Source organism: Pseudonaja textilis, chromosome 1 (assembly GCF_049901715.1).
Source record: "Pseudonaja textilis isolate UNSWEBS1 chromosome 1, rPseTex1.2, whole genome shotgun sequence".
In the NCBI taxonomy this organism is placed as follows: Eukaryota; Metazoa; Chordata; class Lepidosauria; order Squamata; family Elapidae; genus Pseudonaja; species Pseudonaja textilis.
In genome coordinates, this window is record NC_141990.1 from 147,228,857 (window position 1) to 147,251,685 (window position 22,829).

General features: G+C 41.9%; 1 protein-coding gene and 1 long non-coding RNA gene across 5 annotated transcripts in view; one reads left to right on the forward strand and one right to left on the reverse strand.

The window, feature by feature from the left end:
- The window catches only part of JAG1 (jagged canonical Notch ligand 1), a 59,785-nt gene extending 52,793 nt beyond the window's left edge, over positions 1-6,992 (reverse strand). The window contains exons 1-2 of one of the 2 annotated variants that reach the window (XM_087919151.1): positions 6,313-6,992; positions 5,179-5,484 (exon numbers count right to left, since the gene is read on the reverse strand). In XM_087919151.1, the coding sequence (XP_087775277.1) occupies positions 5,179-5,484; positions 6,313-6,396 (390 nt within the window). In that variant the 5' untranslated portion in view covers positions 6,397-6,992. Of the gene's footprint in view, positions 1-5,178; positions 5,503-6,312 lie in introns of both variants that reach the window. The other variant, XM_087919155.1, reaches the window with a different exon arrangement.
- Positions 6,993-7,145: 153 nt separating this feature from the next.
- LOC113442696 (uncharacterized) lies at positions 7,146-10,898 on the forward strand. Of its 3 annotated transcripts, none has more exons than XR_015740622.1 (3): positions 7,146-7,257; positions 7,825-7,929; positions 8,166-10,898. It is a non-coding gene; the product is annotated as an uncharacterized LOC113442696 (long non-coding RNA). The 3 variants fall into 3 exon arrangements; XR_015740624.1 differs by having other exon boundaries at positions 7,230-7,275; positions 8,166-8,492; XR_003375016.2 differs by having other exon boundaries at positions 7,230-7,275; positions 7,840-7,929; positions 8,166-8,492.
- Positions 10,899-22,829: the final 11,931 nt, after the last annotated feature.

Genomic DNA, 22,829 nt, shown 5'->3' on the forward strand with positions numbered 1-22,829 from the left:
GCCTTTAACTAAATATTCTCTAAAAAAAGACTTTATCTGTTGGCCAAGGGGTGGGGCTAAGATTTTTTTAAAAAAAGGTAAAAAACCCCTGTTAATTCTATATCTGTTTACACCTACCTCCACCCAAGCATGCTGGGCTGCCAGTGGCTAGTTTAAACCTCACCACCAAGATTATCTGCTATTCTCAGCATTTAGCTTCACTACCTGCTTAAAGCACAGCTTTGATTATTTAATGCCCTAGTTAGGACAGGGTTACAAGGTTAATAGACAGAATACTTAGCAGCCAGCCAAGCAAAAACTTAAAGAGTTGCACCCAGTAAGCCTCAAACAGGGAGAAAAGGGAAGAAAAAGAGATAGTAGTGGCGGTATTCTCCACAAGAAAACCAAACAAAATATTGGGGCATTTATTTGAGCCAATTTAGCCATTTTATTACACGTTGGGTCATTTGCACCGCATGATTCCATTTCTCGTTTTAGCTTTCTTTTGGCACCTTCTCGTTTCACCCACGTCATTTCCAATACAATACTACAATAAAGAAGCTAAGTAGTCAAAGTCTTCTAACTCCAGCATGATGAGCATAATACCACAGGTGGAATATCACACTTTTCTTTTTTTAAAAAAAAAATGCTGTCATCTTTCTTACAGCAGAGGTTGTTCATGTACTTATCCAAAAGCACAAGCTGATGGACTTTCAGCCTGATCAGAAGTGACCCAAAGCATTTATTTGCTAGTGTGCATAAATGCATAACCTACATTGATTTTTGAATAATGTACTCAAGGGGAAATCAAGAAGCAGTCCAATCGTCTACAGAATTAGGTTATCTTTAAAACTGTATAGCCTTATTTACCTACAGTGGGCCTTTGTTTTTGCTGCATGAGGATGTGGGAATAAACAAATCAGTTTAAAAATGCATACATTCCAAGTTAAACTCATGGGCAAAGGGTGTAAAAAAGTATTACAATCAGATTACAAAGCATTACACATTGTGGGTTACCAACCTCGCCCAATGAGCTACAATCTGACAGGGATGAAGCCAAGTTGGAAAAGTAACCAACTCCATGAAAACAATTACCTGCTCTGCTGTAGCCTCTCATTAAAAATAACTTAAGTATTTTCACATTCCACAGTCTTTCCCACGATGTACTCAGTCCTTTTAGTGAATGTAGGTTTGCCCAACACTGCTTAATTCTATGCTTGGTGCTGCAAATTTCACTTTCAGAAAGTTACTTTAAGTGGAGTGACTGGTCTTGCAAAGTCTGAATGGGAAAGTATTCACAAGCTCCGAGATAATCTGATAGCTTTTCTTTTTCCTTCCTCTTTAGGTCAGAGACCCTTTGATAGACCAGACAAAAGGCTTTTAGGCGACTGACTACAATAAAAGCCTAGCATAACTCAGCAAAATGATAGTTTTCCCCAACAACAGATTCTGAAGGAATTTTACCATTTTGCAAACTACTTGTAAAAGAATCTTCTGAAATAACCAGCTGGCCTGCTTCCAAGGCTTTTCCAACCCAAAGGTTCATACAAATGTAAGGCATTTAAAACTCCCATCTTAAACTTTTTTTGCAGCCAGCCAAAGTACTTTAGCACCTTATTCCAAATCCAACAGGTTGATACACTTTATATATTAGCAAATTCATCAGGGATTAAAAAAAAATGAACTGTTTCAAGTTCTGAGGAATATATTTTAGAAAAGCCCAAAACTCCTGGGACAGAGGGAGAGATGGGACCTTTCATCAAAAGAAAAGGCAAACTTTTAATGCTCCCCTCATTTAATAATGGCTTACTTCAATGGATCAATACAGTTCAAATACTGGAGATAAATCTATTTGTGCACTGGATTGAGCTCTTTAAACAAATGCATTCTTAGGAATAAGAGCTAAGAATCAAGTCTCTTTAGAGACTAAGCATCTTTGTGGGATTTTATAATCAATACATAGAATGCTCCTTGGCTGAAGTGTTGGTCAAGCTTTCTAAATGTTAGCCAATTCCATTCCCCCCTACTTAATTTTAGCCATGATTGCAGGTGTGGTGTTCTGGATGGCTCCCTTTATTTCCTTCCTGCTGATTTGCTGTCCTGTTTCCTAGCAACTAATTCAAATCTCCAATCTCTTAAAAGGAAATGTACAGCCCTCTGTCCCCACAATCATTACTCATCCAGCTTACATCAAAATCCAGACCAGACAATGGGAAGTTTTAACAAATTTCAAACTTACTTCCTACACCTCCCTTTAAAAACAAAACAAAAATAACTGTTTTGATTCACTCAAAGAAAACAAGAGTTCGTGGTTTATTAGGAAAAAGTGGTAGACAAAATGCTGTGTCACACAATATTATTGCAGCAAGTGTAGTTTCTGAAAAGACCACAGGGAGAAACATTTTCAGTAAATAGAAGATGCAAGATTTTGTTAAAAGCAAGCTAGAAAGGCTTCCCTCAACATCACTCAAAGCAACAGCAATTCACATTTATGTGTCTCCTACTGTTGAAATGGGGGTGAGGGGTAAAGTAAAAACACTGGCTTACACCAACTTTCAAAAAACTGCCCAATTTGTTACAGGCTAGGAAGTTTCCCTACGCATCACCAGAAAGAAGACAATAACTGTTATATGAGTAACAGAGTAGACATCTCACCCAAGCCTCCCAACTTCCTTGGTTAACAAGTTTAGAGTTGTGCAAGTTATGCCATGGATTGCCTTTGTAGCTCAATATCCCAAAACATGCCTGCAGATGACTTGGCCATGCCTAACACTTAACGAACAAGAGGTGGCATGAGGCCTGGAGCACGCCTGCAGAAGACAGGTAACAACAAAAGTGAGAGCTGTATTAGGAAAACAAATACGCCCAGCTAGATGGATGAAAGGGAGGAAAAAAGCACCACGCCTCCGGAGCACTAGAGGAAAACACAACCTCTGTCCACGCTGTAGAAACTAGCTTTAATTTGAATCAGATTTCTGGTTCAGGAATATTTTGCCAACCCGAAATCGATTTCGGTGTGTCTTTTTGCCTGCATATACTGTCCATCATAATGCTGAGGTAAGAAATGCTTTATCTGGCAAATCAAAAAAAAATATATATATATATCAACAGCTAGTACTTTTAGAGGCAGAGACACCTGCTAAGGAACCTGGTGAGACAAAGAGCTTAAGCTATAAGATTAAGTCGTCTCTAATTCTAAATGCTTTCTGCAAAAGGCAGGTTGGTGTTTCTGAATGAGTTGAAAAGCAAAGCACATGGCCGTGCTAGAACATAAAGACGGGGAGACAAGTGCACTTTAGTTTTAAATAATCTCCACTTTCTTTCCTGATCAAAGGTCCAATTTTTATGGTGATTTATCTGGAAGTAAGCTGCACTGACCTCAGTTAGACCTGGTTCCAAATACAGACAGTGATTATGTGATAAATGTGTGGGAGCTGTGTTCCACCAAATTTCCCATATCAACCAATTTCAATCCTTGCTCCCTTTTTGCAAAAGTGCAAGTCACTGTTTGGTAATTAGACAGAAACAATTTGCTTTATGACACCTGAAACAGATTTTTTTAACAAGGCATCCTCAACAGACTTCTCTCAATTTAAAGAGAAAAAGTCCAATTTTTTAAATAAAAAAAAACGTGGCAGTCCCTGACCATTGTCACACACACACATTGTCACACACCCCTTTAAAAATATAGCACTTTGATGGCATGGTTGGCATGTTTTTATCTTATTCCCAGTAAAATTCAACCTACTGAATCCTGAAGAGAGTACATTTTTCTACTTATTCCTTGTAATATCTTTTTTAAATACATGAATTTGGTTTCAACCCCACCCACCTACACCCCAAAAACAAAGAAAAAAAGTTGGGAGGGGGGCAAATGATGAGAAAAAACGAGTGAGCTGAAGATTTTTACCACATAGGCAGACAGGAGGCAGTACAGCAGCATTTGGCAAATTCTGCTCCTAACTACTAGAGAGCAGAGGCGGTGGCTTGGGCATCCCTCCCACTGACTTCTCCGCTGCCTCCAATTTAGTAATCTGAGCCAATAAGAAAACACAATCTTGTGTCTGAGACCTCATAGTTGCATCTCTTCCAAAGAGCCAATGGGAGGAGGGGGGATCCTCTTCACGAAGAGGCAGATTTTCATCAGGATTTCCAAGTAACCAGGAAACGCTCCTTGAAACTACTCGCCACCTACAACTGTTCAGCATCTTCAATGAGGATGTTAGATGGAACCCACATGTCTGGCCAAAGTTGTTGCTTTTCTGTTTTTTTATTTAAATACCATTCCTGAGCAAAGATAGCATATTCTGAAATAAATCAACCACCTCAACTTTAAAGAAGCTTGGTCAAGAACAAGCGATATGCATAAGGCACAGATGGATTCATCACTTATTTAAGGACTGGATTATTTACAGCCAATATCTTACAGCCAACTCTTGGGCCTGCTCCAAAAGTTAAAGTTCAAACCTTCCCCAATGTAAATCCTTGTGTTTTAGAATAGACATCCCAGTTAACACTAAAGAACCATGATTCCAGGAGAGAGAGAGAGAGAGATTTTTTTGGCCTGGCCAGCAGCAATGGTGGCTTACAAGGGGAGATCAGACGATTTGCAAGGTGGGTCTCTGGCTTTCATTCTGCTTTATAAGCATCCAAGGTTCTTTGAGAAGGTGGCCCTGCAAACAGCTCCGATGAGTACCAGGGAGAATACAGAGAATCCTTTAGGGATGACTCCCTAAACATGCCCTTTTCTGGCAAGCTACATTTCACCAAGGGACCGGGAGAGGCATTGCCCCTCCCTTTTTCCTGGGCACAAGAACTAATTGGGAAGAAAAATAAAATCGGTAACATGAACTTGTGACCTCTTGTCATTCTCAAGGGAACTCACGCATACTTTCAAAAGAGCTTAGAGCAAATGCACACAGAGTACATTATATACTTCAGGTGGTACAAGCTACTTGAGGCTCCTATTCCTCCTAAACTAAATCGGACCAAGCAGTAGGTCTCTAGCTTGGGAAGGTTTTTTTACATGCTTGCCAAACCCTTGTTCTTGGGGCTGGACAGAAAAGAGAAAGGGAAGCCAAGAACTCCACCAAGAATATTGAAGGCAGCCAGCACTTTTGTATGCATACACACACAAACACACACACACACACAAACACACACAAAATGTGGCAGGATGCCTTAAGTGCTTCAACTCACCGGCCAGGCAAAATTGAAAGGGAGGACAATCCGGTTCCTTTCATTATTCCGGCTGTATCTTAAATTAAAGGTATTCCCACCGATGACGGGGGTAGATCCAAATCCAAAGCTACAAGCGCCCTCAGCAGAAACACGGGACTGATACTCCTTCAGGCAAACTTTGAAATAGGTATCACATTCATCTCTGGTGCATTTTTTATCAATTGGGTTTCTGGTCCCATCACAACAATTTCCATTCTGCAATTTTCCATTGATATTTTGCATGGATATGATCTCGAACTCGAACTGGCCCGATGTTAGAGTCACCTGTTAAGAAAGAAGACCCTCCCCAGAAAAAGGGAGAGGAACAGCGTTTTAGTCACACCAGGTTGTAAAAAAGAAAACCGACCAGTTAAACACACCAAAGGGGAAGACAGATTTCTACCCTTCCTCTAAAGGACCGAACCAAGCTATGAAAACTAAAGAACACCAATGCATTTCTTCCTTCTCTCCCTCTCCCTCCAAGAAGCAAGGAAGGAAATTCTAATAATCAGAGTTGGAAAAGGGTGTCATGCTGTATGTAGTCTCCGGAGGGGACATGAAAAACCTGTCTTTCGAACCCGTAATAATCCGAACACAGGGCAAACCCCACAGTTTAAATCTAACCCATGCAACCGTACAAACTCTAAGTCACTTTGCAAAAAAAAAGAAAAAAAGCAGAACTCCTGTAGGAAAAAGCGAAACGGAGCATTTTTTGGAAAGTTTGGGGTAATTAAATAAATCTGCTAAGAGGGCGGGGCAGTTTTTTTTTTTTAATCTCCGGCGGTTCCAAGATACGTTGCATTTTACAGAGTTTTTTTTTTTTAATGAAAATGGAAAGGGGGCAAAAACAAAAAAAAAACCGGGGTTTGCAACGCACGAGGTTCTTCGGGAGTCCTGAAGAACCTCCCTTCCCCCTTTCTTCTCCCCCCCCCCCTCCAATTTGGTTGTGCAAAATTAACTACAACTCATGATATCGCTGGAGAAAAAGAGAGGAGAGAGAACCGAGATGCGTTTTGTTCAGGGTTTTTTGTTTTGGTTGCGGCTTAAAAAGGGGGAGAAAAAAAAGCCAAGTCGTTTTAAGCTTTACAGCGGGAAGCGAGATGTGCAACGTACCTTGACTCGCAAGCATAACAGCGCAAGAAAAAGACTTAGGGAAAACTCCGTGAGCTGCTGCGGTCGTCTCCTTGATAAAAGCATGCCTCTTTCCTGCAGAGTCCCCTTCGCTCAGAGACGCTCCCAAGGTGCCGCTGCTGTGGCAGCCGCTGTCCGGCTCTAATATACTCCCCGAGTCGAAGTGCGCACGGGTGGGAAGACACCACCACTTTTCAAAAGCTTTTCAATAGCAGCCCAGCCTCCTTTTATTATTCTCCTTGGCCTCCCTCTTTCCGCGCGCCCCCCCCCTTTGCTTCTTCTTTTTTTTTCTCTTCCAAATATATATATATTTAACTAGCGATGGTTATTCTGGTCCCTTTCTGCCCCCCCCCCCCGCCTTCTCCGCCTCTCTTTCTTTGCAGACCACTTGCCACCTCTCGCTCAAGGCCACACAATAACCCGGGCGAGCCCCCCTCCCCACCCCCCGCGACACGCACATAGACGACACCCAAAGACGAAGACGACGGCAACAACAACAACAACAAAAAAAGAAAAACCCGCACGCGCGCAAGAAAAGAGCGGGGGGGGGGGGGAGGAGGAGGAACTAACCCCCCTCCAAAAAAAAAAAAAAAAAAAAACCAGCAGCCGAAGAAGGAGGAGAACCGATCGCCCGTCCCGCAAGCCCCACTGAACAGAATGCCTCTCCGCGCTAGCCCATGGCCACAAGAGGAGGGGAAAGGGACAGGCGGCGCATGCGTTGCCATTAATATGCATTAAGGAGGAGGGTTGGAAAGGAAGCGGCAGCGCCGCCTCGGGTCCCTGAGGGAGGCTTGCCTTTTCCTTGGAAGGGTGACAAGAGGAGGGGCGACGGCCCACCGGGAGAGAGAGAGAGAGAGAGGGAGAGGGAGGGGGGGGGGAGAGCCGCAGGGCAAGACGCGCGAAAGGCGAGGCGGAGGTTGGCAATAGGTGGGTAAAGGCGAGCAGGTGGGGAAGGCGAGCTGGACCGCGTGGTTACGTCTACACACTCCTGTTCATCCCGATCCCGTAGCTTTGCGCTAAGCGGCCGCTTGCTTGCAAAATAATAATAATAATAATAATAAAAATAATAATAAAATAAAAATAATAATAATAATAATAATCGTAACCAAAATAATCATAAACCCACCAAATCTTTGCGCCGCCTGACGCTCTAAACTAAGGGGAAAAAAAAAAAAACACCGGGAGGCGTGAAAGGGGGCTTCTTTCCCTCAGCGGCGTCCCCTTTGCCAGGGTTGGGGTGGGGTGGGGAACTGTCGTGGATCCTACCCGCGACTTCTTCTCATGAGTGGGGTGGGCGCTTTGGAAATACTGCTCCATCCTCCACCCCACCCCCTCGGAGTACATGTGGGGGAATGAAGGTTCACACGCACACGCGCCAACGGCCCCTCGCGCATCTGGCGAAGCGCGGCCCTTATTTGACAGAAACTTATACGTTCTTTTTAAAACAAAAAAACCGACGAGACTTTTTTTGTTGTTGTTTGTTCTTCCTGTAAGGAAAGGGAGGAGGAGGAGAAAACAAAAACCCAAAACGCGCCCTTCCCTAATCTTTCCGAGAAGCGGAGCCCGTTCTCACAGCCTGGGAAGGCCAAATGAATGCTGGTGAACGGGAGTTGGGGGTTTGGGGGTGGGGGGCGTGGAGGTGAGGGAGAAATCGTAGTTAACCGCGGCTCCGATCACGGAGTTCACGAGAGGTGCAAAGAATAACTTAGTGCACGTGGCGGGGGAGTGGGGCGCAGAGCTATAAAAGAACAGCTTTTTAATTCTCAAGTACGATCCATAGGCTTTCTCTCCTCATTGAGTCACTTTGGAAACTGATTTTTGTTTTTGTTTTGCAGGAAGGTTAAAAAGACTGAATTCCTGAATGTGTGGGCTGCGGAAATTGGAGGGAAACTATTTACTCCCTCAGTAAGGAGTAGGGTTTGGGTCGCCCTATTTACTGCTGAAGAAATCTATAGGATTACAATCTCCACGCTGGGCAACTTCAAATCAAATCAAATCAAATCAACCTTTATTGCCAGAGTACAACATGTGTACAATGAGATTGGCTGAGTCTCCCTTCCCCCCAACACAACTCACAGTGAGGACAAAAAAGAAAAATCCCTAACCCAGTGAATCCTACTAACTTCAGATTGTAATGAACCATATGTGGTGGAAAGTGCCTCTGTCATAGTAAATTTGTCCAGAGTTATGCTTCAGGACAAGAAAGTATACTGCAATAACCTTTCTCTCTCCTCTTTCCCCCACCCCACCCCAATCTGGCTCCCTGTTTTATTGTGAAAAAGTAATACACAAAACTACCTGAAGAGGAAGTTATTTCCGCTTTAATCATTTAATGTGATTAGAGTTCCTGGCATGTAGAAAGGTAGTTTATAAGGGAAAGCAACCAGAATTTTTCTCACACCCCCATTTTCTAGGCAGAAAAATTGCATTCTTATTTAACTTTTTCTTCTCTAGAGAGGGGAAGGAGAAATGCTACATCAAGTGAACGCTTTTCCCTAGCTGTCTGAAATAGTATAGCTCAAATGTAAGTTAACTTGTCCTGACTGCCTCTAGAAAGGAATAATAATTCCTTGCTTCCTGTTCTCACCTTTTAATTTGGCTCGTCTGCTGGATTCCCAGGGCTGCTACTTCTTGACTTGAGTTGGTCAGTCAGGTTTTAGACTTTTTTTAGCATACATCCTGAAAGAGGAGGTATGCTACTCTTACTGAAAGAAAAAGCAAATTTATGAATGTACCAAAGTACCTTTCCCTATGCCCAAATGATCCCAGCCATCTCAGGAATTTGTAGGGATCAGTAAAAGTTTCACACTATACTTTCTGGGCTGCAAAAAACTACATACCTATGAGAGGTAGCAGGGGTATATGTATTTATCAAACAAAAATTACAAAATGAAGCAAAATGAAAAAACTAAAATGTGACATAAGCACATTAGTGTACTTACACACCCTTAGGAACCTCTTAAATATGAGATGAGGTCCACGGAAGTTAAATTTGAATTAAAACTGAAAATTAGCAGCGGAGACAAGTGAGTCAGATAAGATATTCCAGTTTTCAACTTCCAAAAATCAGGTATTTTACACTCAAGCTTAAAGCTGTTCACATTAAGTTTAAAGCAGTTGTTCTATTATGATTAAAACTTAAAAAAAATGATTTTGTCAATTTGTTAAGATTTGTCTATGGCTTGCTGCTGCCTTTTCCTTGACTGGATATCAGCACAGACTTCTTAGGGTCAGGCAACCCCCAGAAAATGGATTTTAAGAAGGCAGCTTAAAAGGGAGAAAAATGCTGACCAAGCTAGATAAAGCCTGCAAAGAAAAGGCCCTTGCCACAGTTCCATGCCCCCTTGCCTGAGTAAGTGTGCTTGAACTGAAGACAGGGTTACCTGTCACAATTAAACATGCACAGGCTCAAGGCTATATGGCAATAGCTGGAGGAAAGGGTGTGTATTTGTGTGAGTGAAGATAATCACACTGGGAAAAGGAGGCATGTGTTGGAAATCATTGTCTGAAGACAAATTGCCAGCCTGAGGAAAAAAGAGGGTGTGTATTGGAGAGAGACGTTCTCAGCTGGGAAAGTGGCATTTCAGCTGTAGTGTTTTCCTTTCCTGAAATGTGCTAGAGCACTGACTCTGCATAAGCTGGCTGGAAAACTTCTTTTTGGCAATGGGAGAGCTTTCAGGAGAGTCCAGGAGCCGTTACTCACCTGATGCAATGTGGGGAGGCTGATAAAAATTAGTGCAAGCAAAGCAGGGATTTGAGAGTTGCTGCACTCTCCTAGGAGCAGCCAAGAACAACTCTTAAGTGTTTCTACTGCTGTGCAATTGGAGCAGTAGTGATCCTGTGAGGGAGCCCAACTAGGCAATCTGCTTTTTAGCTGCAGGCCTAAAATACTTTTATTAGGAAGTGAGGCAGACCCAGTTAGAATGGGGCTTCTTAAGGAAACCAAAAACTGCCAGATGATAATTTGGGAATAAGGATTCTGTGGAATGGAAACACCAATTACTTCAAAGCAGAAAGGGCTGGGTCGTTTCTACCAATTAGGTGTTTTGTTTTTTTTGTCTGTGGACTTCAAGAACAATTCCTGTTCATGTTCTCAATTTCTTAAGAGCGGAAATGTACACAAGGTAGAGTAATCCTTGCAACCTCCCATTTATTGGTTATTATTTCTAATCAGTCCATTAACAAGGTTCTTTGGGTGGACTTCAGAGCTATTAAAAAAGATAAAAAGGTGGCATTATCTCCTTGAACACAGAGCTGAGCCTGAAAGACAAACCTTGCTCCTAATGAACCAGGAAATCTTTAACTCAGCAACATCATTTCAAACTGCTATGTGGAAGGACTCAGGTGATAGAGCTTTGTGTTAAACATTGCTGAGTTTAGAAGATTCCCACGCAGGCAGGGGTTTTTAGTGTAACAATTCTAATCTACTTGGGCTTTTTACTTGCCAATATTTATTTTACAGAGTGGAATATGAAATCCAGAAGTTCCCTATCTGTAATATGAAGTGAGACAACCTAAATTGCTTTAAGGAGAACTTGGCCCCAAATTAGATAAATATTAAAATTTTATTAAATATATTTACCAAGCCATTTAAACAAGCTGTGGCTTAATGTAATGCCAGAGACTATGCAAATAAGTGTATGTGTGTGTGTGTTGTATGTATGTATGTATGTATATGAAAATATGTATAATTTTATATGTATGTATGTATGTATGTATGGCATTCAGCTTTGTTCGGTATTTTCCCACGTCTTTGGAGTTGTGCTTTTAGAGTTGTAGCAACGTTTGGCAGAATCTCATCTGCCATCATCAGGCTTCTGTATATGATGATGGCAGATGAGATTCTGCCAAACTGCTGCTACAACTTTAAAAGCACAACTAGACGTGAAATACCAACAAAGCTGAATGCCATACATTATACCCGGAAAACTTAAGAATATATTCTAAGTTTTGGGGTACTAATTCAGCTTTGTTCGGTATTTTCCCACGCATGTATGTATGTGTGTGTGTGTGTGTGTATATATGTGTGTGTGTGTGTGTGTGTGTTATATATATATATATATATATATATATATATATATATATATATATATATATAAAAATGTATAGAAAATATATAAGCTAGAAAAGATACACACACACACACACACACAGAGAGAGAGAGAAATTGTATATTTCCTTCAATGTAGACTTGGTAAAATTATTTAATTTTGACAGTATCTAACTCTGTAATGACCCGGTGGCTTACAAATTTTAAAAATATATATGGAAAAACACACACAATTGACTGGGTGTGTATCTTAAATCCTGATGGTCAGGATCACACATCTCAACAAGACATCAACAATGGTTTACAAACTACAGCAGCTCGGTTTTATGGAACAAACCAAAATCAAGGAAGCCATATTCTGACTTAGCAGGATTGATCACCAACAATCAAAAGGTTTTCCATGTTTGTTGCAATGTTGTGGAGGCCCTCTTGACACCTGTGAATGAATACTCCTTTCACTATGGGTCCAAAACTATCTTTTGATCTGCTCAAAAGTATTACTATTAAGACAATATTAAAAGGAGAGGGACAGAAGGCTCATGCCTGGGATTAAAAGGCAAAAATATAACAATACCTAAACTTTTTTGAAGGACACAACCTGGGACAATAACTTTGTCTCTTCAAGAGGCGGCTTAAAAGCTTCTTAAGTGAATGTCATCCCACTGGGGCTGCTTTTTTATCTATTGGAACATATCTTGTTAAGGAATTTAAGTATTTTTCTGTATGATCTGAGTTCATTTGCCACATTAGGCCATAGTGCAGTTTGACTTAGCTTGCATGTGACCTTCTCTTTGCAAACCATGATTAATTGCCTCCTTTATCAATCCTGGCTAAATATTTAGCGTGACCTCTACCTTGGCTTCACACCCCAAAGCTGTATAGCAGTTTCCTTGAGCATTTCCTGGCTGTGCATCCCTTCCAACTCCCACCTATCCACCTTTCTAACTCCCTTAGTCACATCACATGTACCAGTGGTGGGATTCATTTTTTTTTACTACCCATTCTGCGGGTGTGGCTTGGTGAGCATGGCGGGGGAAGGATACTACAAAATCCCCATTCCCTCCCCACCCTACTAACCTGCTTTCCAGCTCCGTTCTCCTGTGCAGGGCAACTAAAGAAGACCCCGTCGATCAACTGGGACTCGGGAGGCAGAGAATAGATGGGGGCGGGGCCAGTCAGAGGTGGGATTTGCTGGTTCTATGAACTACTCAAAATTTCCACTACTGGTTCTCCAGAACTGGTCAGAACCTGCTGAATACCACCTCTGACATATACCATCCGGAGAGCTGTGAATGTTTGCCAAAAGAAGACCCCAAGTCTGTACTGTCTGCTGCTACCTCGGTTGCTAAAGTCAAAGCTGGTATGTGTACTGAATCAGTCATGAAGGTTATTTAGGTGCCTCTCAATTTCTCTTTATTTTGCCAAACATCTGCTGTAAGAAGTATTGTGGGGTTTCTGTCCCTAGAGCAGGTAAGAATTACAGAGCATTCCATCCAAATCCAGGGTTTTGTTTCCCACAGAGACTAGCCAGGAGCTTCTGAATCAGCAGAGGTGAGACTCCTGTGAGAACGTGATTAGCTTTTGATAAGAGCTCACCCAAACCCAAACTCGTTTTGTGATAAACGAGCCCTAAAAGCATCAGAATTATATATATATATGAGAGAAAAACAGGTTGGGCAGATAGAGCCAAGTGCGTCGCTTTTGAATTCCTGTGCATTGAGCCGTGCTAGTTGTGTTGGCAAGATAGGGTTGCCAATCTCCTTTTGGGGAACAGTTTCCTCCTTTCCAGGTATAGTGGGGTCCCCTCCAGGCTCGTACTATTTTAAAGCTGAGGGTGCAAAGAAGTGAGATTTGTTTTTGTTAGGAATTTCCCAAGCTTCATAGAGCTCGTAAGTGAGATAGTTAAAAGTTGAGACGGGATGTGGAAGAAAACAAAACCCACAGAGCATCTACTACATCCTTGGAAGCTAATAAGGAACTCCTGAAGGGCATAGCCCTCTATCATTTTGTATTTTCCAGCAACTATGATTTACAGGTATACTGCATCTGCTCCTGGAAGTTCCATTTATTTGAAATGCTTAAATAATCATTGATAGAACTCTTTTTCCAGAAATTTGCTTTTACAACCACTCAGCAGGCCTTGTGGCTGTGAATGCCAGAAATCAGTAAACAGTGTCACAATTTCTAATCAATTATATTGGATTAAACTTAAGTTCCAATATTATTAAGGAAACAGAATAAAACAAAACACCAAATTATCAGCTTCTCTACGCGGTCCCTTGTATTTTTCTGACTTCCATTCTTTACAAGCCAAGGTGATCGGGAGAATTTTGAGGACCACAGAAATATAATTATTACTGGTACTAATAATATCTAAATTGAGTAGCTTGAACGTGAGTGCAGGAAATAAAACTCTTGTATCTCAAGATGAGGGACTACATAAATTGGTTTAATAAAATAAATGATAAAATACTAGGAAAGGATTTGGCTGGAACCTCCGTGGGACAGATTACAAGTTTATTACTTTCCAACTTTATGGGTCCCCACTTCCTTTAGGGACTTATTGCCACTTGAGGATCTGGTGTCATTTATGCTCCTTCACACACTTTGTCTCTAAAAGATGGGGATGTTATGAATTGTGGGGCAAGGTTTTGGTGGCACACCTTGTGCCTTGCCTCCATCCGATTTCAAGAACCAGAGAGATCATAAGATTAGTCGGTATACCAAAGGGCAGAGATATAGCAGTTTTATTACCAGCAACGATATTGCTCATGGCTTGCCTATGTACAGACTTTGTTTGGATCCTAAATGTGGTTGGAACAATGCTGTGTTTGCAGGCTGGAGCAAACTGACTGTAATTTGGCCTTGGGGCCCTGGAATTGCCATTCAGTTTGCTGCCAGTTTTACCCGAGATGGATGTTTACAGAGTGCAGAGTTAAGTGAGGAGAACCCGGTGGATAGTTGATCTACTAGATTTGTTATACTTCAGTCGATTCTTTTTTTTAAAAAAAATGTATTTTTCTTAAACACGGAGGAAAAAATTTGCAGTAAAGCTGCTGTCAGAGGGGTTTCTATAATCTATAAATATATTTTATCTATCTACCTGCCGGTTTAGTCTGCTGCAGTTTGCAAGACTCTCAGCAGTTTACAGTAATTTCAAACAGCCCAAGCGTTTAAATAAAATGTCCACTTTAGGAATTGAAATATATGCCATTCTAAAGCCAGAAACGTCACCAAAACCAGACAGCTCGTCACTCGCTAGCGGCTTTCTGGAATACGTCTGTTTTTCAGGAATTTCTGGAAGATAGAGCACCGAGGAGGCCAACCTTGTTTCTAATGGGAGACTGTTCCGTGAAATAAAGTGTTGCCACTGAAAAGCACCTCCTCCTCTGTGGAAGCAGAAACAGAAAATTACCCAAAAATGTCTCACAGGGTGCATGGGTTGGGCACAGATCAAATCCATTGGCCGGAGATGGTCCTTTAGGTATCTTGGTGGCAGGGCCACATCAGACTACAGAGACAGGAAGGGCTTTGATCACACCCAGAGGCTAAGAGGAAGGCCAGCACAGGGCCTGAAGCATAGGAATGATATTCTTGGGATGGTGAGTGTTGTTGCTGGTCCACTGTATCTAATCCTGTCTGCATCCTATTTCAGGTAATAGCAACCATGTTAAGGTATTAAGGGCTGACCAGTTGATGGAAGGCTGATGCAATGAAAGGCTGATGCAATGAAAGGCTGATGCAATAAGGATGAATCAGCATAGCATGGGTATTGCCCTTTTAAGACAAAGAATGGATCCACGGAAGTTTTACCTCTTTAAGAGGTGTCTATATAAAGGCAGCCATTAGAGGGCATGTTTTCTCTCCTTGTGTCTTCTATTCATTGCAGAGTTCTCCATGTAGAGTTAAGAAGATTGATTGATTGTCAGGTATTTGCCTACCATGTATATTTCTGTATATAACTATCTTGTATATAAACTACCGTTAAATGTCTAAGTCTTTGTGTGTTGTGTTTTGCTCCTGGGTTGTCTCACAATAGTAGTCATGCTGCAAATGCTCTGGCAAACCATTTGTTCAAAGTTACAACGGCATTAAAAAAAAGGAACTTTTTGACCAGTCCTTGCACTTATGACTGTCACAGCATCTCCACAATCACATATTTAGAATTTGGGTGCTTAGCAACCAGCATATATTTACGACCATTGCAGCATCTCAGGGTTCTGCGGTTGTCATTTGTGACCTTTGTTAGCTGGAAAGAAAGGTCAGGCATGGATTCGCTTAACAACTCCCACAATTGACTACAGCTGTGATTCGTTTAACCATGGCAATCATGAAAATACAGAGGCAACTCACTCAACAACCATTTTGCTTAGTAACAAATTCTGGTCCTGATTGTGGTTGTAAGTCGAGGACTACTTGTAGTCTTAAAAATGTTGCACCAACACAAGCTTGAATCAAATGGTTAGCTTGAACCAGCTTTTTTCAAGGATTTGTATTCTCGGCAGAATATCAGGGACAAAAAAGGACATGAGAGCGGTATAAACTCAGAGGTATCTCTCTGTACAAACCATAATCTTTTGGGGAGGAAAAGTGGGTCAAATCATTCTGTATCAATCTGTGGAACATCTTTTTTAAATTGGGGACGGGTTGCGGAACGATGGCCCTTTTATGACTTGTGGACTTGCCGCCCCTGGCTCAGGAATTCTGGGAGTTGAAGTCCACAAGTCATAAAGAAGGCCATTGTTCCACACCTCTATTTTAGACCACCAATTTAAACACCTAATACTAGAAAACCAAGTGGCCCCCAAGCTGGGATGACTGCTAATATGGGCGTGACCGATTGTCGGGGGGTCTCCACAGAAACAAATTCATAGGTCAGCAATCAGGATTCCAGAAAGAAAGGCCTGGATCTTGCTCTCTAACAGACCATAATCTCTATACTGAGAAGCATTCGTTTATCCACGTTTCTCCCTCATAAAAGTCTAAACCTCAGAGGAATTCCTCTCTTGCCTAGACCGAGGACTAAATGCTAAGCAGATTCGTTTGCTTATTAGATTTACATAGTAGGATTTCAATCCTGTCTTTTCTTCAGGAGAAAGAAAAGTGGCACACATCACGTCTCCTTCCATTTATCCCGCAATGTTCCTATAAAATTGTTTGGACTGCTCCGTGGCTGAGGAGAGACTCATACCTGACTCTCAGGTGAAAATCCAACATCTTAATTTCTGCATCTTGCTGGCTCTCCTTTGCCTTTAAATTGTACAGGTAGTCCTCGACTTCATTTACTGATTGAAGTTACAATAGCACTAAAATTAGGGATTTACCCCCATTTTTCACACTTATGACCGTTGCAGAATCCCCATGGTCATGTGATCAGAATTCAGCCGCTTGGCAATTGACTCCCATTTATGACGATTGCAATGTCCCGGGATCACGTGATCCCCTTTTGCAACCTTCTGGCAAGCGGTCAACGGGGAAATCAAATTCACTTAACAACTGCGTTACTAATTTAAGAACTACAGTGATTCACTTAAGAAATGTGGTAAGAAAAGTCATAAAATGGGGAAGAGCAACACATTTATTGTTTAGCAACATAAATTTTAGGTTCAATTGTGGGCATAAGTTGAGGACTACTTGCAGTGGTGGTATTCTACTGGTTTGGCCTGGTTCTGCCAAGCCGGTAGTGCCGATGGGCAGCATTCTGCTGTTGGTCTGCCCGCCCACCTGGCCTTCCATACTAACCTTTATTCCCTGCTTTGCGCGATTGCCGAGTGGCAGCTGCTGAAGCAACAAAGCCTCTGCACAAAGTATGTGTTTGGCGTGCCTACATGCGCAAAGTGTGTGTCCACCAAGCCACGCCCACTGAACCGGTGGTGAAAATATTTGAAACGCACCACCGACTCCTTGTACTAGTGTCCCTTTGCAAAAGACTTCCATCTACGAAGCGGAGTGCTGCAGGATCGTAGTCCTCCACATTTTAGCTCCAAGTCTGTCCCATCAAACTGAGGTTTAATTTTGAGTAGAAGAGCATCCCCACTGCATAGTAAAGGTTGTGTGAGCTGGGAAAGCTCACTGCAGGGCAGCTGCGTTGAAGGCTGTTTGTCATTATGACTTGGGCTGCTGTTTAAAAGATCTGCTGTGTAGCAAACCCAAACTGTCAAAGGACAGCTTGATTACCTTCCCGACCGATGACGAGAGCTGCAGATAAGCTTGGGTAAAACCAAAAGGGTAGACTTCTCCATCGCCTGCTACAACCACCAGAGCTAGGCGAGAACACGATATGAGGGAAATCACTGGAGCCACCCAAAATCGACACTAGCTGAGGTGCTCTGAAGCTTTAACAATATTCAGAGGCATTAAATGCCAAAGACAGGGCTGCTGAGTTACAACAAGTGCTATGAGTCTTTTTATCACTTCCAAATTAGAATAGGCATTTAGAAAAAAAAAATGTTCTTCACTCTCAATAGATGGCTTATCTATAGCTTAAAGCCTATCTTACGTATATCGACTCAAAAGTCAGCCCAACTGATTTTAGCAAGGCTTATGGCCAGATGAGTCACTTAAAGGACTGCATTCACCGTGTTTATAAAGGACTATTTCTCTCCTGTTTCTCTTGCCTTAGATGCCTCTTAACTACAGAGAAGACATTACCATCCTGAGCAAGTCTCACCGGAGTAAATCTCATCAGAGTAAATCTCACCTCTGTTTAAATCTGGAGGGGTTTGCGGTCATTCTATCAACGGGGAAAGGAGCTAGCAACTATTTGGGGGGCAGAAGAGCCTTTGGGAATTTCACAAGATCTGAGTGTCAGCTTTGGAAGCCATATTAGCTCCAGACACTGTCACATTCTTGAGCCTGGGAAAATGGGAGGGGGGGATTTCTTAGAGTGTATGTGGTTAGACATAATAGCATTCTTCTTCTAAGTCAAGGTCATATTATTTCTGCACCTGGCTGAGGGGACATCTCAAGTTGGGATGGATGGTGATTGGGATGGATTTGTAATTTTTTACTTATTGCAAGGAAATCCAGAACTTTCAGATTCGGGATTTCTCAGATGTGCCAGTTTACTACTCTGATAAAAGGAACCTTGGAGAAGATATCTGTTGGAGAAGTTATTTGTTGGAGTTGATATTTTCTGGAACACTGACACTGGGACTTATTTAAATTATTTATTTATTTACTCCCTTATTTATTTATTTTTAAGGTTTGTTGAAGCTGCTAAATGTGGAGGATCGTGGGACTGAGTCTACCGTACTGCAGATTCCTGAATAGAATCTGTTACTTGGAGTAAATACAATCAGATCCATTGAAAGGGTTAAAGCACCAGAATTAAGGTTCTCTGCGCTTACAAGCCATAGCACACCAACTCTAGTTTTAACTGTGCAGCTTCTAGCTGCGGTCAGTTATTTTAATATTATGCAAACTAACCCCTGCCTTTCCCAACATTTTGTCATATTTCAATGGGACCAAGAAAGCAAAGCCAAGGCAGAGCCGTGCTGTATCAACTATAATTGGGTTCCATTCTGCTTTTTTAGCAACATAGACATGTCTATTGGATATCTGCTTTTTCTCTTTGTGTTTTTTACCCCTTCTGGGGGAGTGGGGTGGACCTGTATAGAGAATAAGAGAACATTGATGGAAATATACAAGAACTGTTACCAAGGCAAAGGGAGTGGGCAAAACATTTTTTTAAACCCTGAGAAACAAGATAATATTCAAAAGCGACTCAAGCAGATACCTCTGTGATTCATTGGAATATAAGAGGTGGGAGAAAAGTACAGCACAATCAGATTTACAAGATTCTGTTACAATATTCAAGCTCTGTAAAATGTACAGATAGTACCGGTATGTGTGACCATAATTGAGCCTGGAATTATGGTCATAAATTGTGATCCTTCGGGGGGGGAGGGGGTCATCATGTGACCGTACCTCATTTTACAATCTTTTTTGCAGTGGTTGTTAAATAAATTTGGTAATTGAGTGAACCTGTTTTGGCCAATTTGGCCTGTTGCTTGCTGGAAGTCCAGAAGTAAACATGGCAAAGAATAACAAAAGCTGTGGTCACATGACCACGGAATGCTACAGTGGCCAAATGTCCAAAATGCAACCACGTGACCACAGGGTATGTGTATGTAGGTGTCAGAACTTCAAAAAGGAATTGCTGATCTGCTGGAGAGGCCCATTGTAATATCAAACAATCACTAAGCGACTGGCTGTTAAGTGAGGACCAGAGGTGGCATTCAGCAGGTTCTGACCAGTCTCTGACCAGAGAACTGGTAGCGGAAATTTTGAGTAGTTCAGAGAACCGGTGGTAACCTTCCCCCTGGAGTGGGGTGGGAATGGAGATTTTACAGTATCCTTCCCCTGCCATGCCCACCAAGTCATGCCCACAGAACCGGTAGTAAAAAAAATTTGAATCCCACCACTGGTGAGGACTACTGTAGTTGTAATCTTCAAGGAGTTGATTTCCAGATCTGCTTTTCTTAGAGGAGCTGACAACCGAAGAGTCTGCAGAATTCCAAGATAAGAGAATTTACTTGAGGAAGAATTCATAATGCCACCGAGTTCTACAAGCTGCATACATTTGTATCCCCAAACCAGGCAAGTGGCAGATAATTGACAGCACAGTATCACTAAACTTGTCTCAACCTCTCAAGGATCCTGGCAAGCATTCTAGATTGAACAGTGTCCCAGTGGGAGCCTTCAGCATTTCCTGCAACTTTCGCTCTTCCTTCCTACTCCGATCTTGTGCATCTTCCCATTCTGCAAAATAGAAACTTCCGCATAAGATTACTGTCATTCTAAAATATGCCATGGAAACCATGAGCATTAGCGCGGTATGAGATATCCAGATGTGATCACCCTGACCCGAGGCACTTTTGTTCCAAATTAGAAATAGGACAGGTTTAAAGAAATGAAATAATGGAGCTCCGTTTTGCAAGAGACAGTAAAGCGGCGCTGTGAAAACCAATAAAATAAAAAATCCAATGTTCTCTGGGCTAAAGAAATTGTAATTTTCCTTGCAATTTTGGACGAGAGCTGTGACCTGGCTGGTAATTATCATCATAACGCTAGGCATGTGGATAGTTCTTCATGTGCCTTTGACTTAATACGCCCTGTAGAACGGCAGGTATTCAACAACTGACTGGGTTGCTCCACCCGTTCTCCAGCTCATTTAAGAGGTGCGTGGCAGACCACAATTTAACTGGTATGGTTTATTAGAAAAGACACCCTGTTGAATTTCTGAGTGGAGAGTAGATGCCACCCATCTAGCTAATCCCTTTACGAGGATTTAAAGCTACTGTATGTCAAGGTGTGCTTTCCGAGAGAACATGTTGAGCAAGGCTTCCTTTTTTTGTTAAAGAGGCCTCCATAAGTGCCCCCAGGCCACTTTTATCTCGCTCTTATGCTGAAACCGATCTCCTTCACTTGAATGCATGTGGTGGTGTTGAATATAAGAATAGGGCCTCTCCAGCTTCATGGTTGACTGATGTGCATTCCACCAGAGGAGCCCATTTGCACAGCCGAGTGATCTAAACTTTAAAGCTAATTTCTGTAATTACCAAGTGCAATTGAACTCCAGCAAAACTTTTCATCGCCAGCATGGGATGAGAATTGGGCCTCCATAGCCATTTAACACGGGAGTGGGTTAGGGGGCAAGGAACTAATTGGAAAGTACTTAACTGGGAGGTTTCCCTTCTTCTTAATCATACTATATTTAACCAAGGGGAAATTGGTATCCATAATTAGAAAGTTGAGTGAAGGAAGGAAGCTTTCATAAGACCAGTGTGTCAAACAGCCCTATTTTGGAAAGCCATCTTTGGGTACAGTAGTCAAAAATTATATCCACAGAGAGGGGTTATTGACTTCTCTACTGAAATGCCAAGCTGATTGGTGACAGAATGTGAAAGAATGGCTTATTCTTGCAAAGTTCACTATCCCATGGAGTACCCAATTTTGAATTCCTGCATTTTTCAGACCTTCCGTGTCTGAGAATAACTAGTGGAAGATTGTGTGTGCATTACAAGCTTTCCAATGATAGATAGATAGATAGATAGATAGATAGATAGATAGATAGATAGATAGATAGATAGATAGATAGATAGATGATAGAATACTTTATTGGATTGTGTCATTGGACACACAAGGGATTTGTCTTGGTGCAAATACTCTCAGTATGCATAAAAGAAAAGATACATTTGTCAAGAATCATAAACTACGACACTTAATGTTAGTCATAGGGCACAATAAGCAATCAAATCATACTAGGAAACAGTCAATATAAATCGTTAGGATGCAAGCGACAAAGTTACAGTCACACAGTCACAAGTGGGAGGGGATGGGTGATAAGAAATGATGAGAAGATTAACAATCATAGTAATGCAGACTTAGTAATAGTTGAACGATGAAGATTAAGTGGCTTTCCTTCCTTAGCCTTTTTTTAATTGCCCCAAACGGCCCTAGAATGAGGGCCTTCTCTCTTCCTCAGCTTGTAAGGATAAGCCATTGCCCTGTGCCCAGATCTATAAACTCCCAAGGACCTACAACAAAGTTCTAGGCATAAAAAGATTGTATTGTATGATTATATTATGGGACAGATGCCATGTATGGAGTGCACAAACTTATGTGCACATCTATTGGGGCCTGTGATTATGAGAATGGCCAGGTTACAAAGTTGATGTGGATATAGCTTTTCATGGATATAACTACTAAAACGGCAGGCTTCACTCCAGAGGAACTTTTGAAAAGTTTGAGTGGGGGCTTCAAAGGAAAATCGGTATGCATTATACTAGTTGACACAAATGGATCTTTCAACACATGCTGACATGCCTATAGATGAACCCCATTTCTATCACCAAAAGGTCACTAGCTGACCTTCAAAATCTTAGCCATAAAAATCTGGCAGCCAAGAATTCCAACACAAAGTGTTCCTAGGTGGCCACCTAAGACAGTATGAGGTTAACATTTGTACTTCCTAGCTGCAAAGAAGCTGCTCTTGTTTGCTGCCAGCTCTTAGAGAGCCCCTGCCACCAGGGGTGGGATTCTACCAGTTCACACCTATTCACTAGAACCAGTTGTTCACATTCTAAGCAGTTTGGAGAACCAGTTGTTAGAAGAAATGACTGGCCTAATCCTGTAAGGAAGGCAGGAAGGAAACATTCTGGGGTTGCTTACAGAAACTGCCTCTCCATTAACCCTTATTACATTCTTGGCAGGACTAGACTTCTTGTCTCAGGAACTTCTCTGGAGTTTTTTCCCCCTCCTTTGCTGGTACTTTGCTTGTGTGGAGTGACCATTCAAAGTTACATATCTGCCCAGATATGGTAGGGAGAGGGGAGTTATCCATAAACATCTGCTCAAGATCTTCAACAGTATTGCATGAAGAACATTGGGTTTTGTTTTTTTTTTTAGCATGGAAGCAACTCTGTTATTGGATAGAATGAGGCAG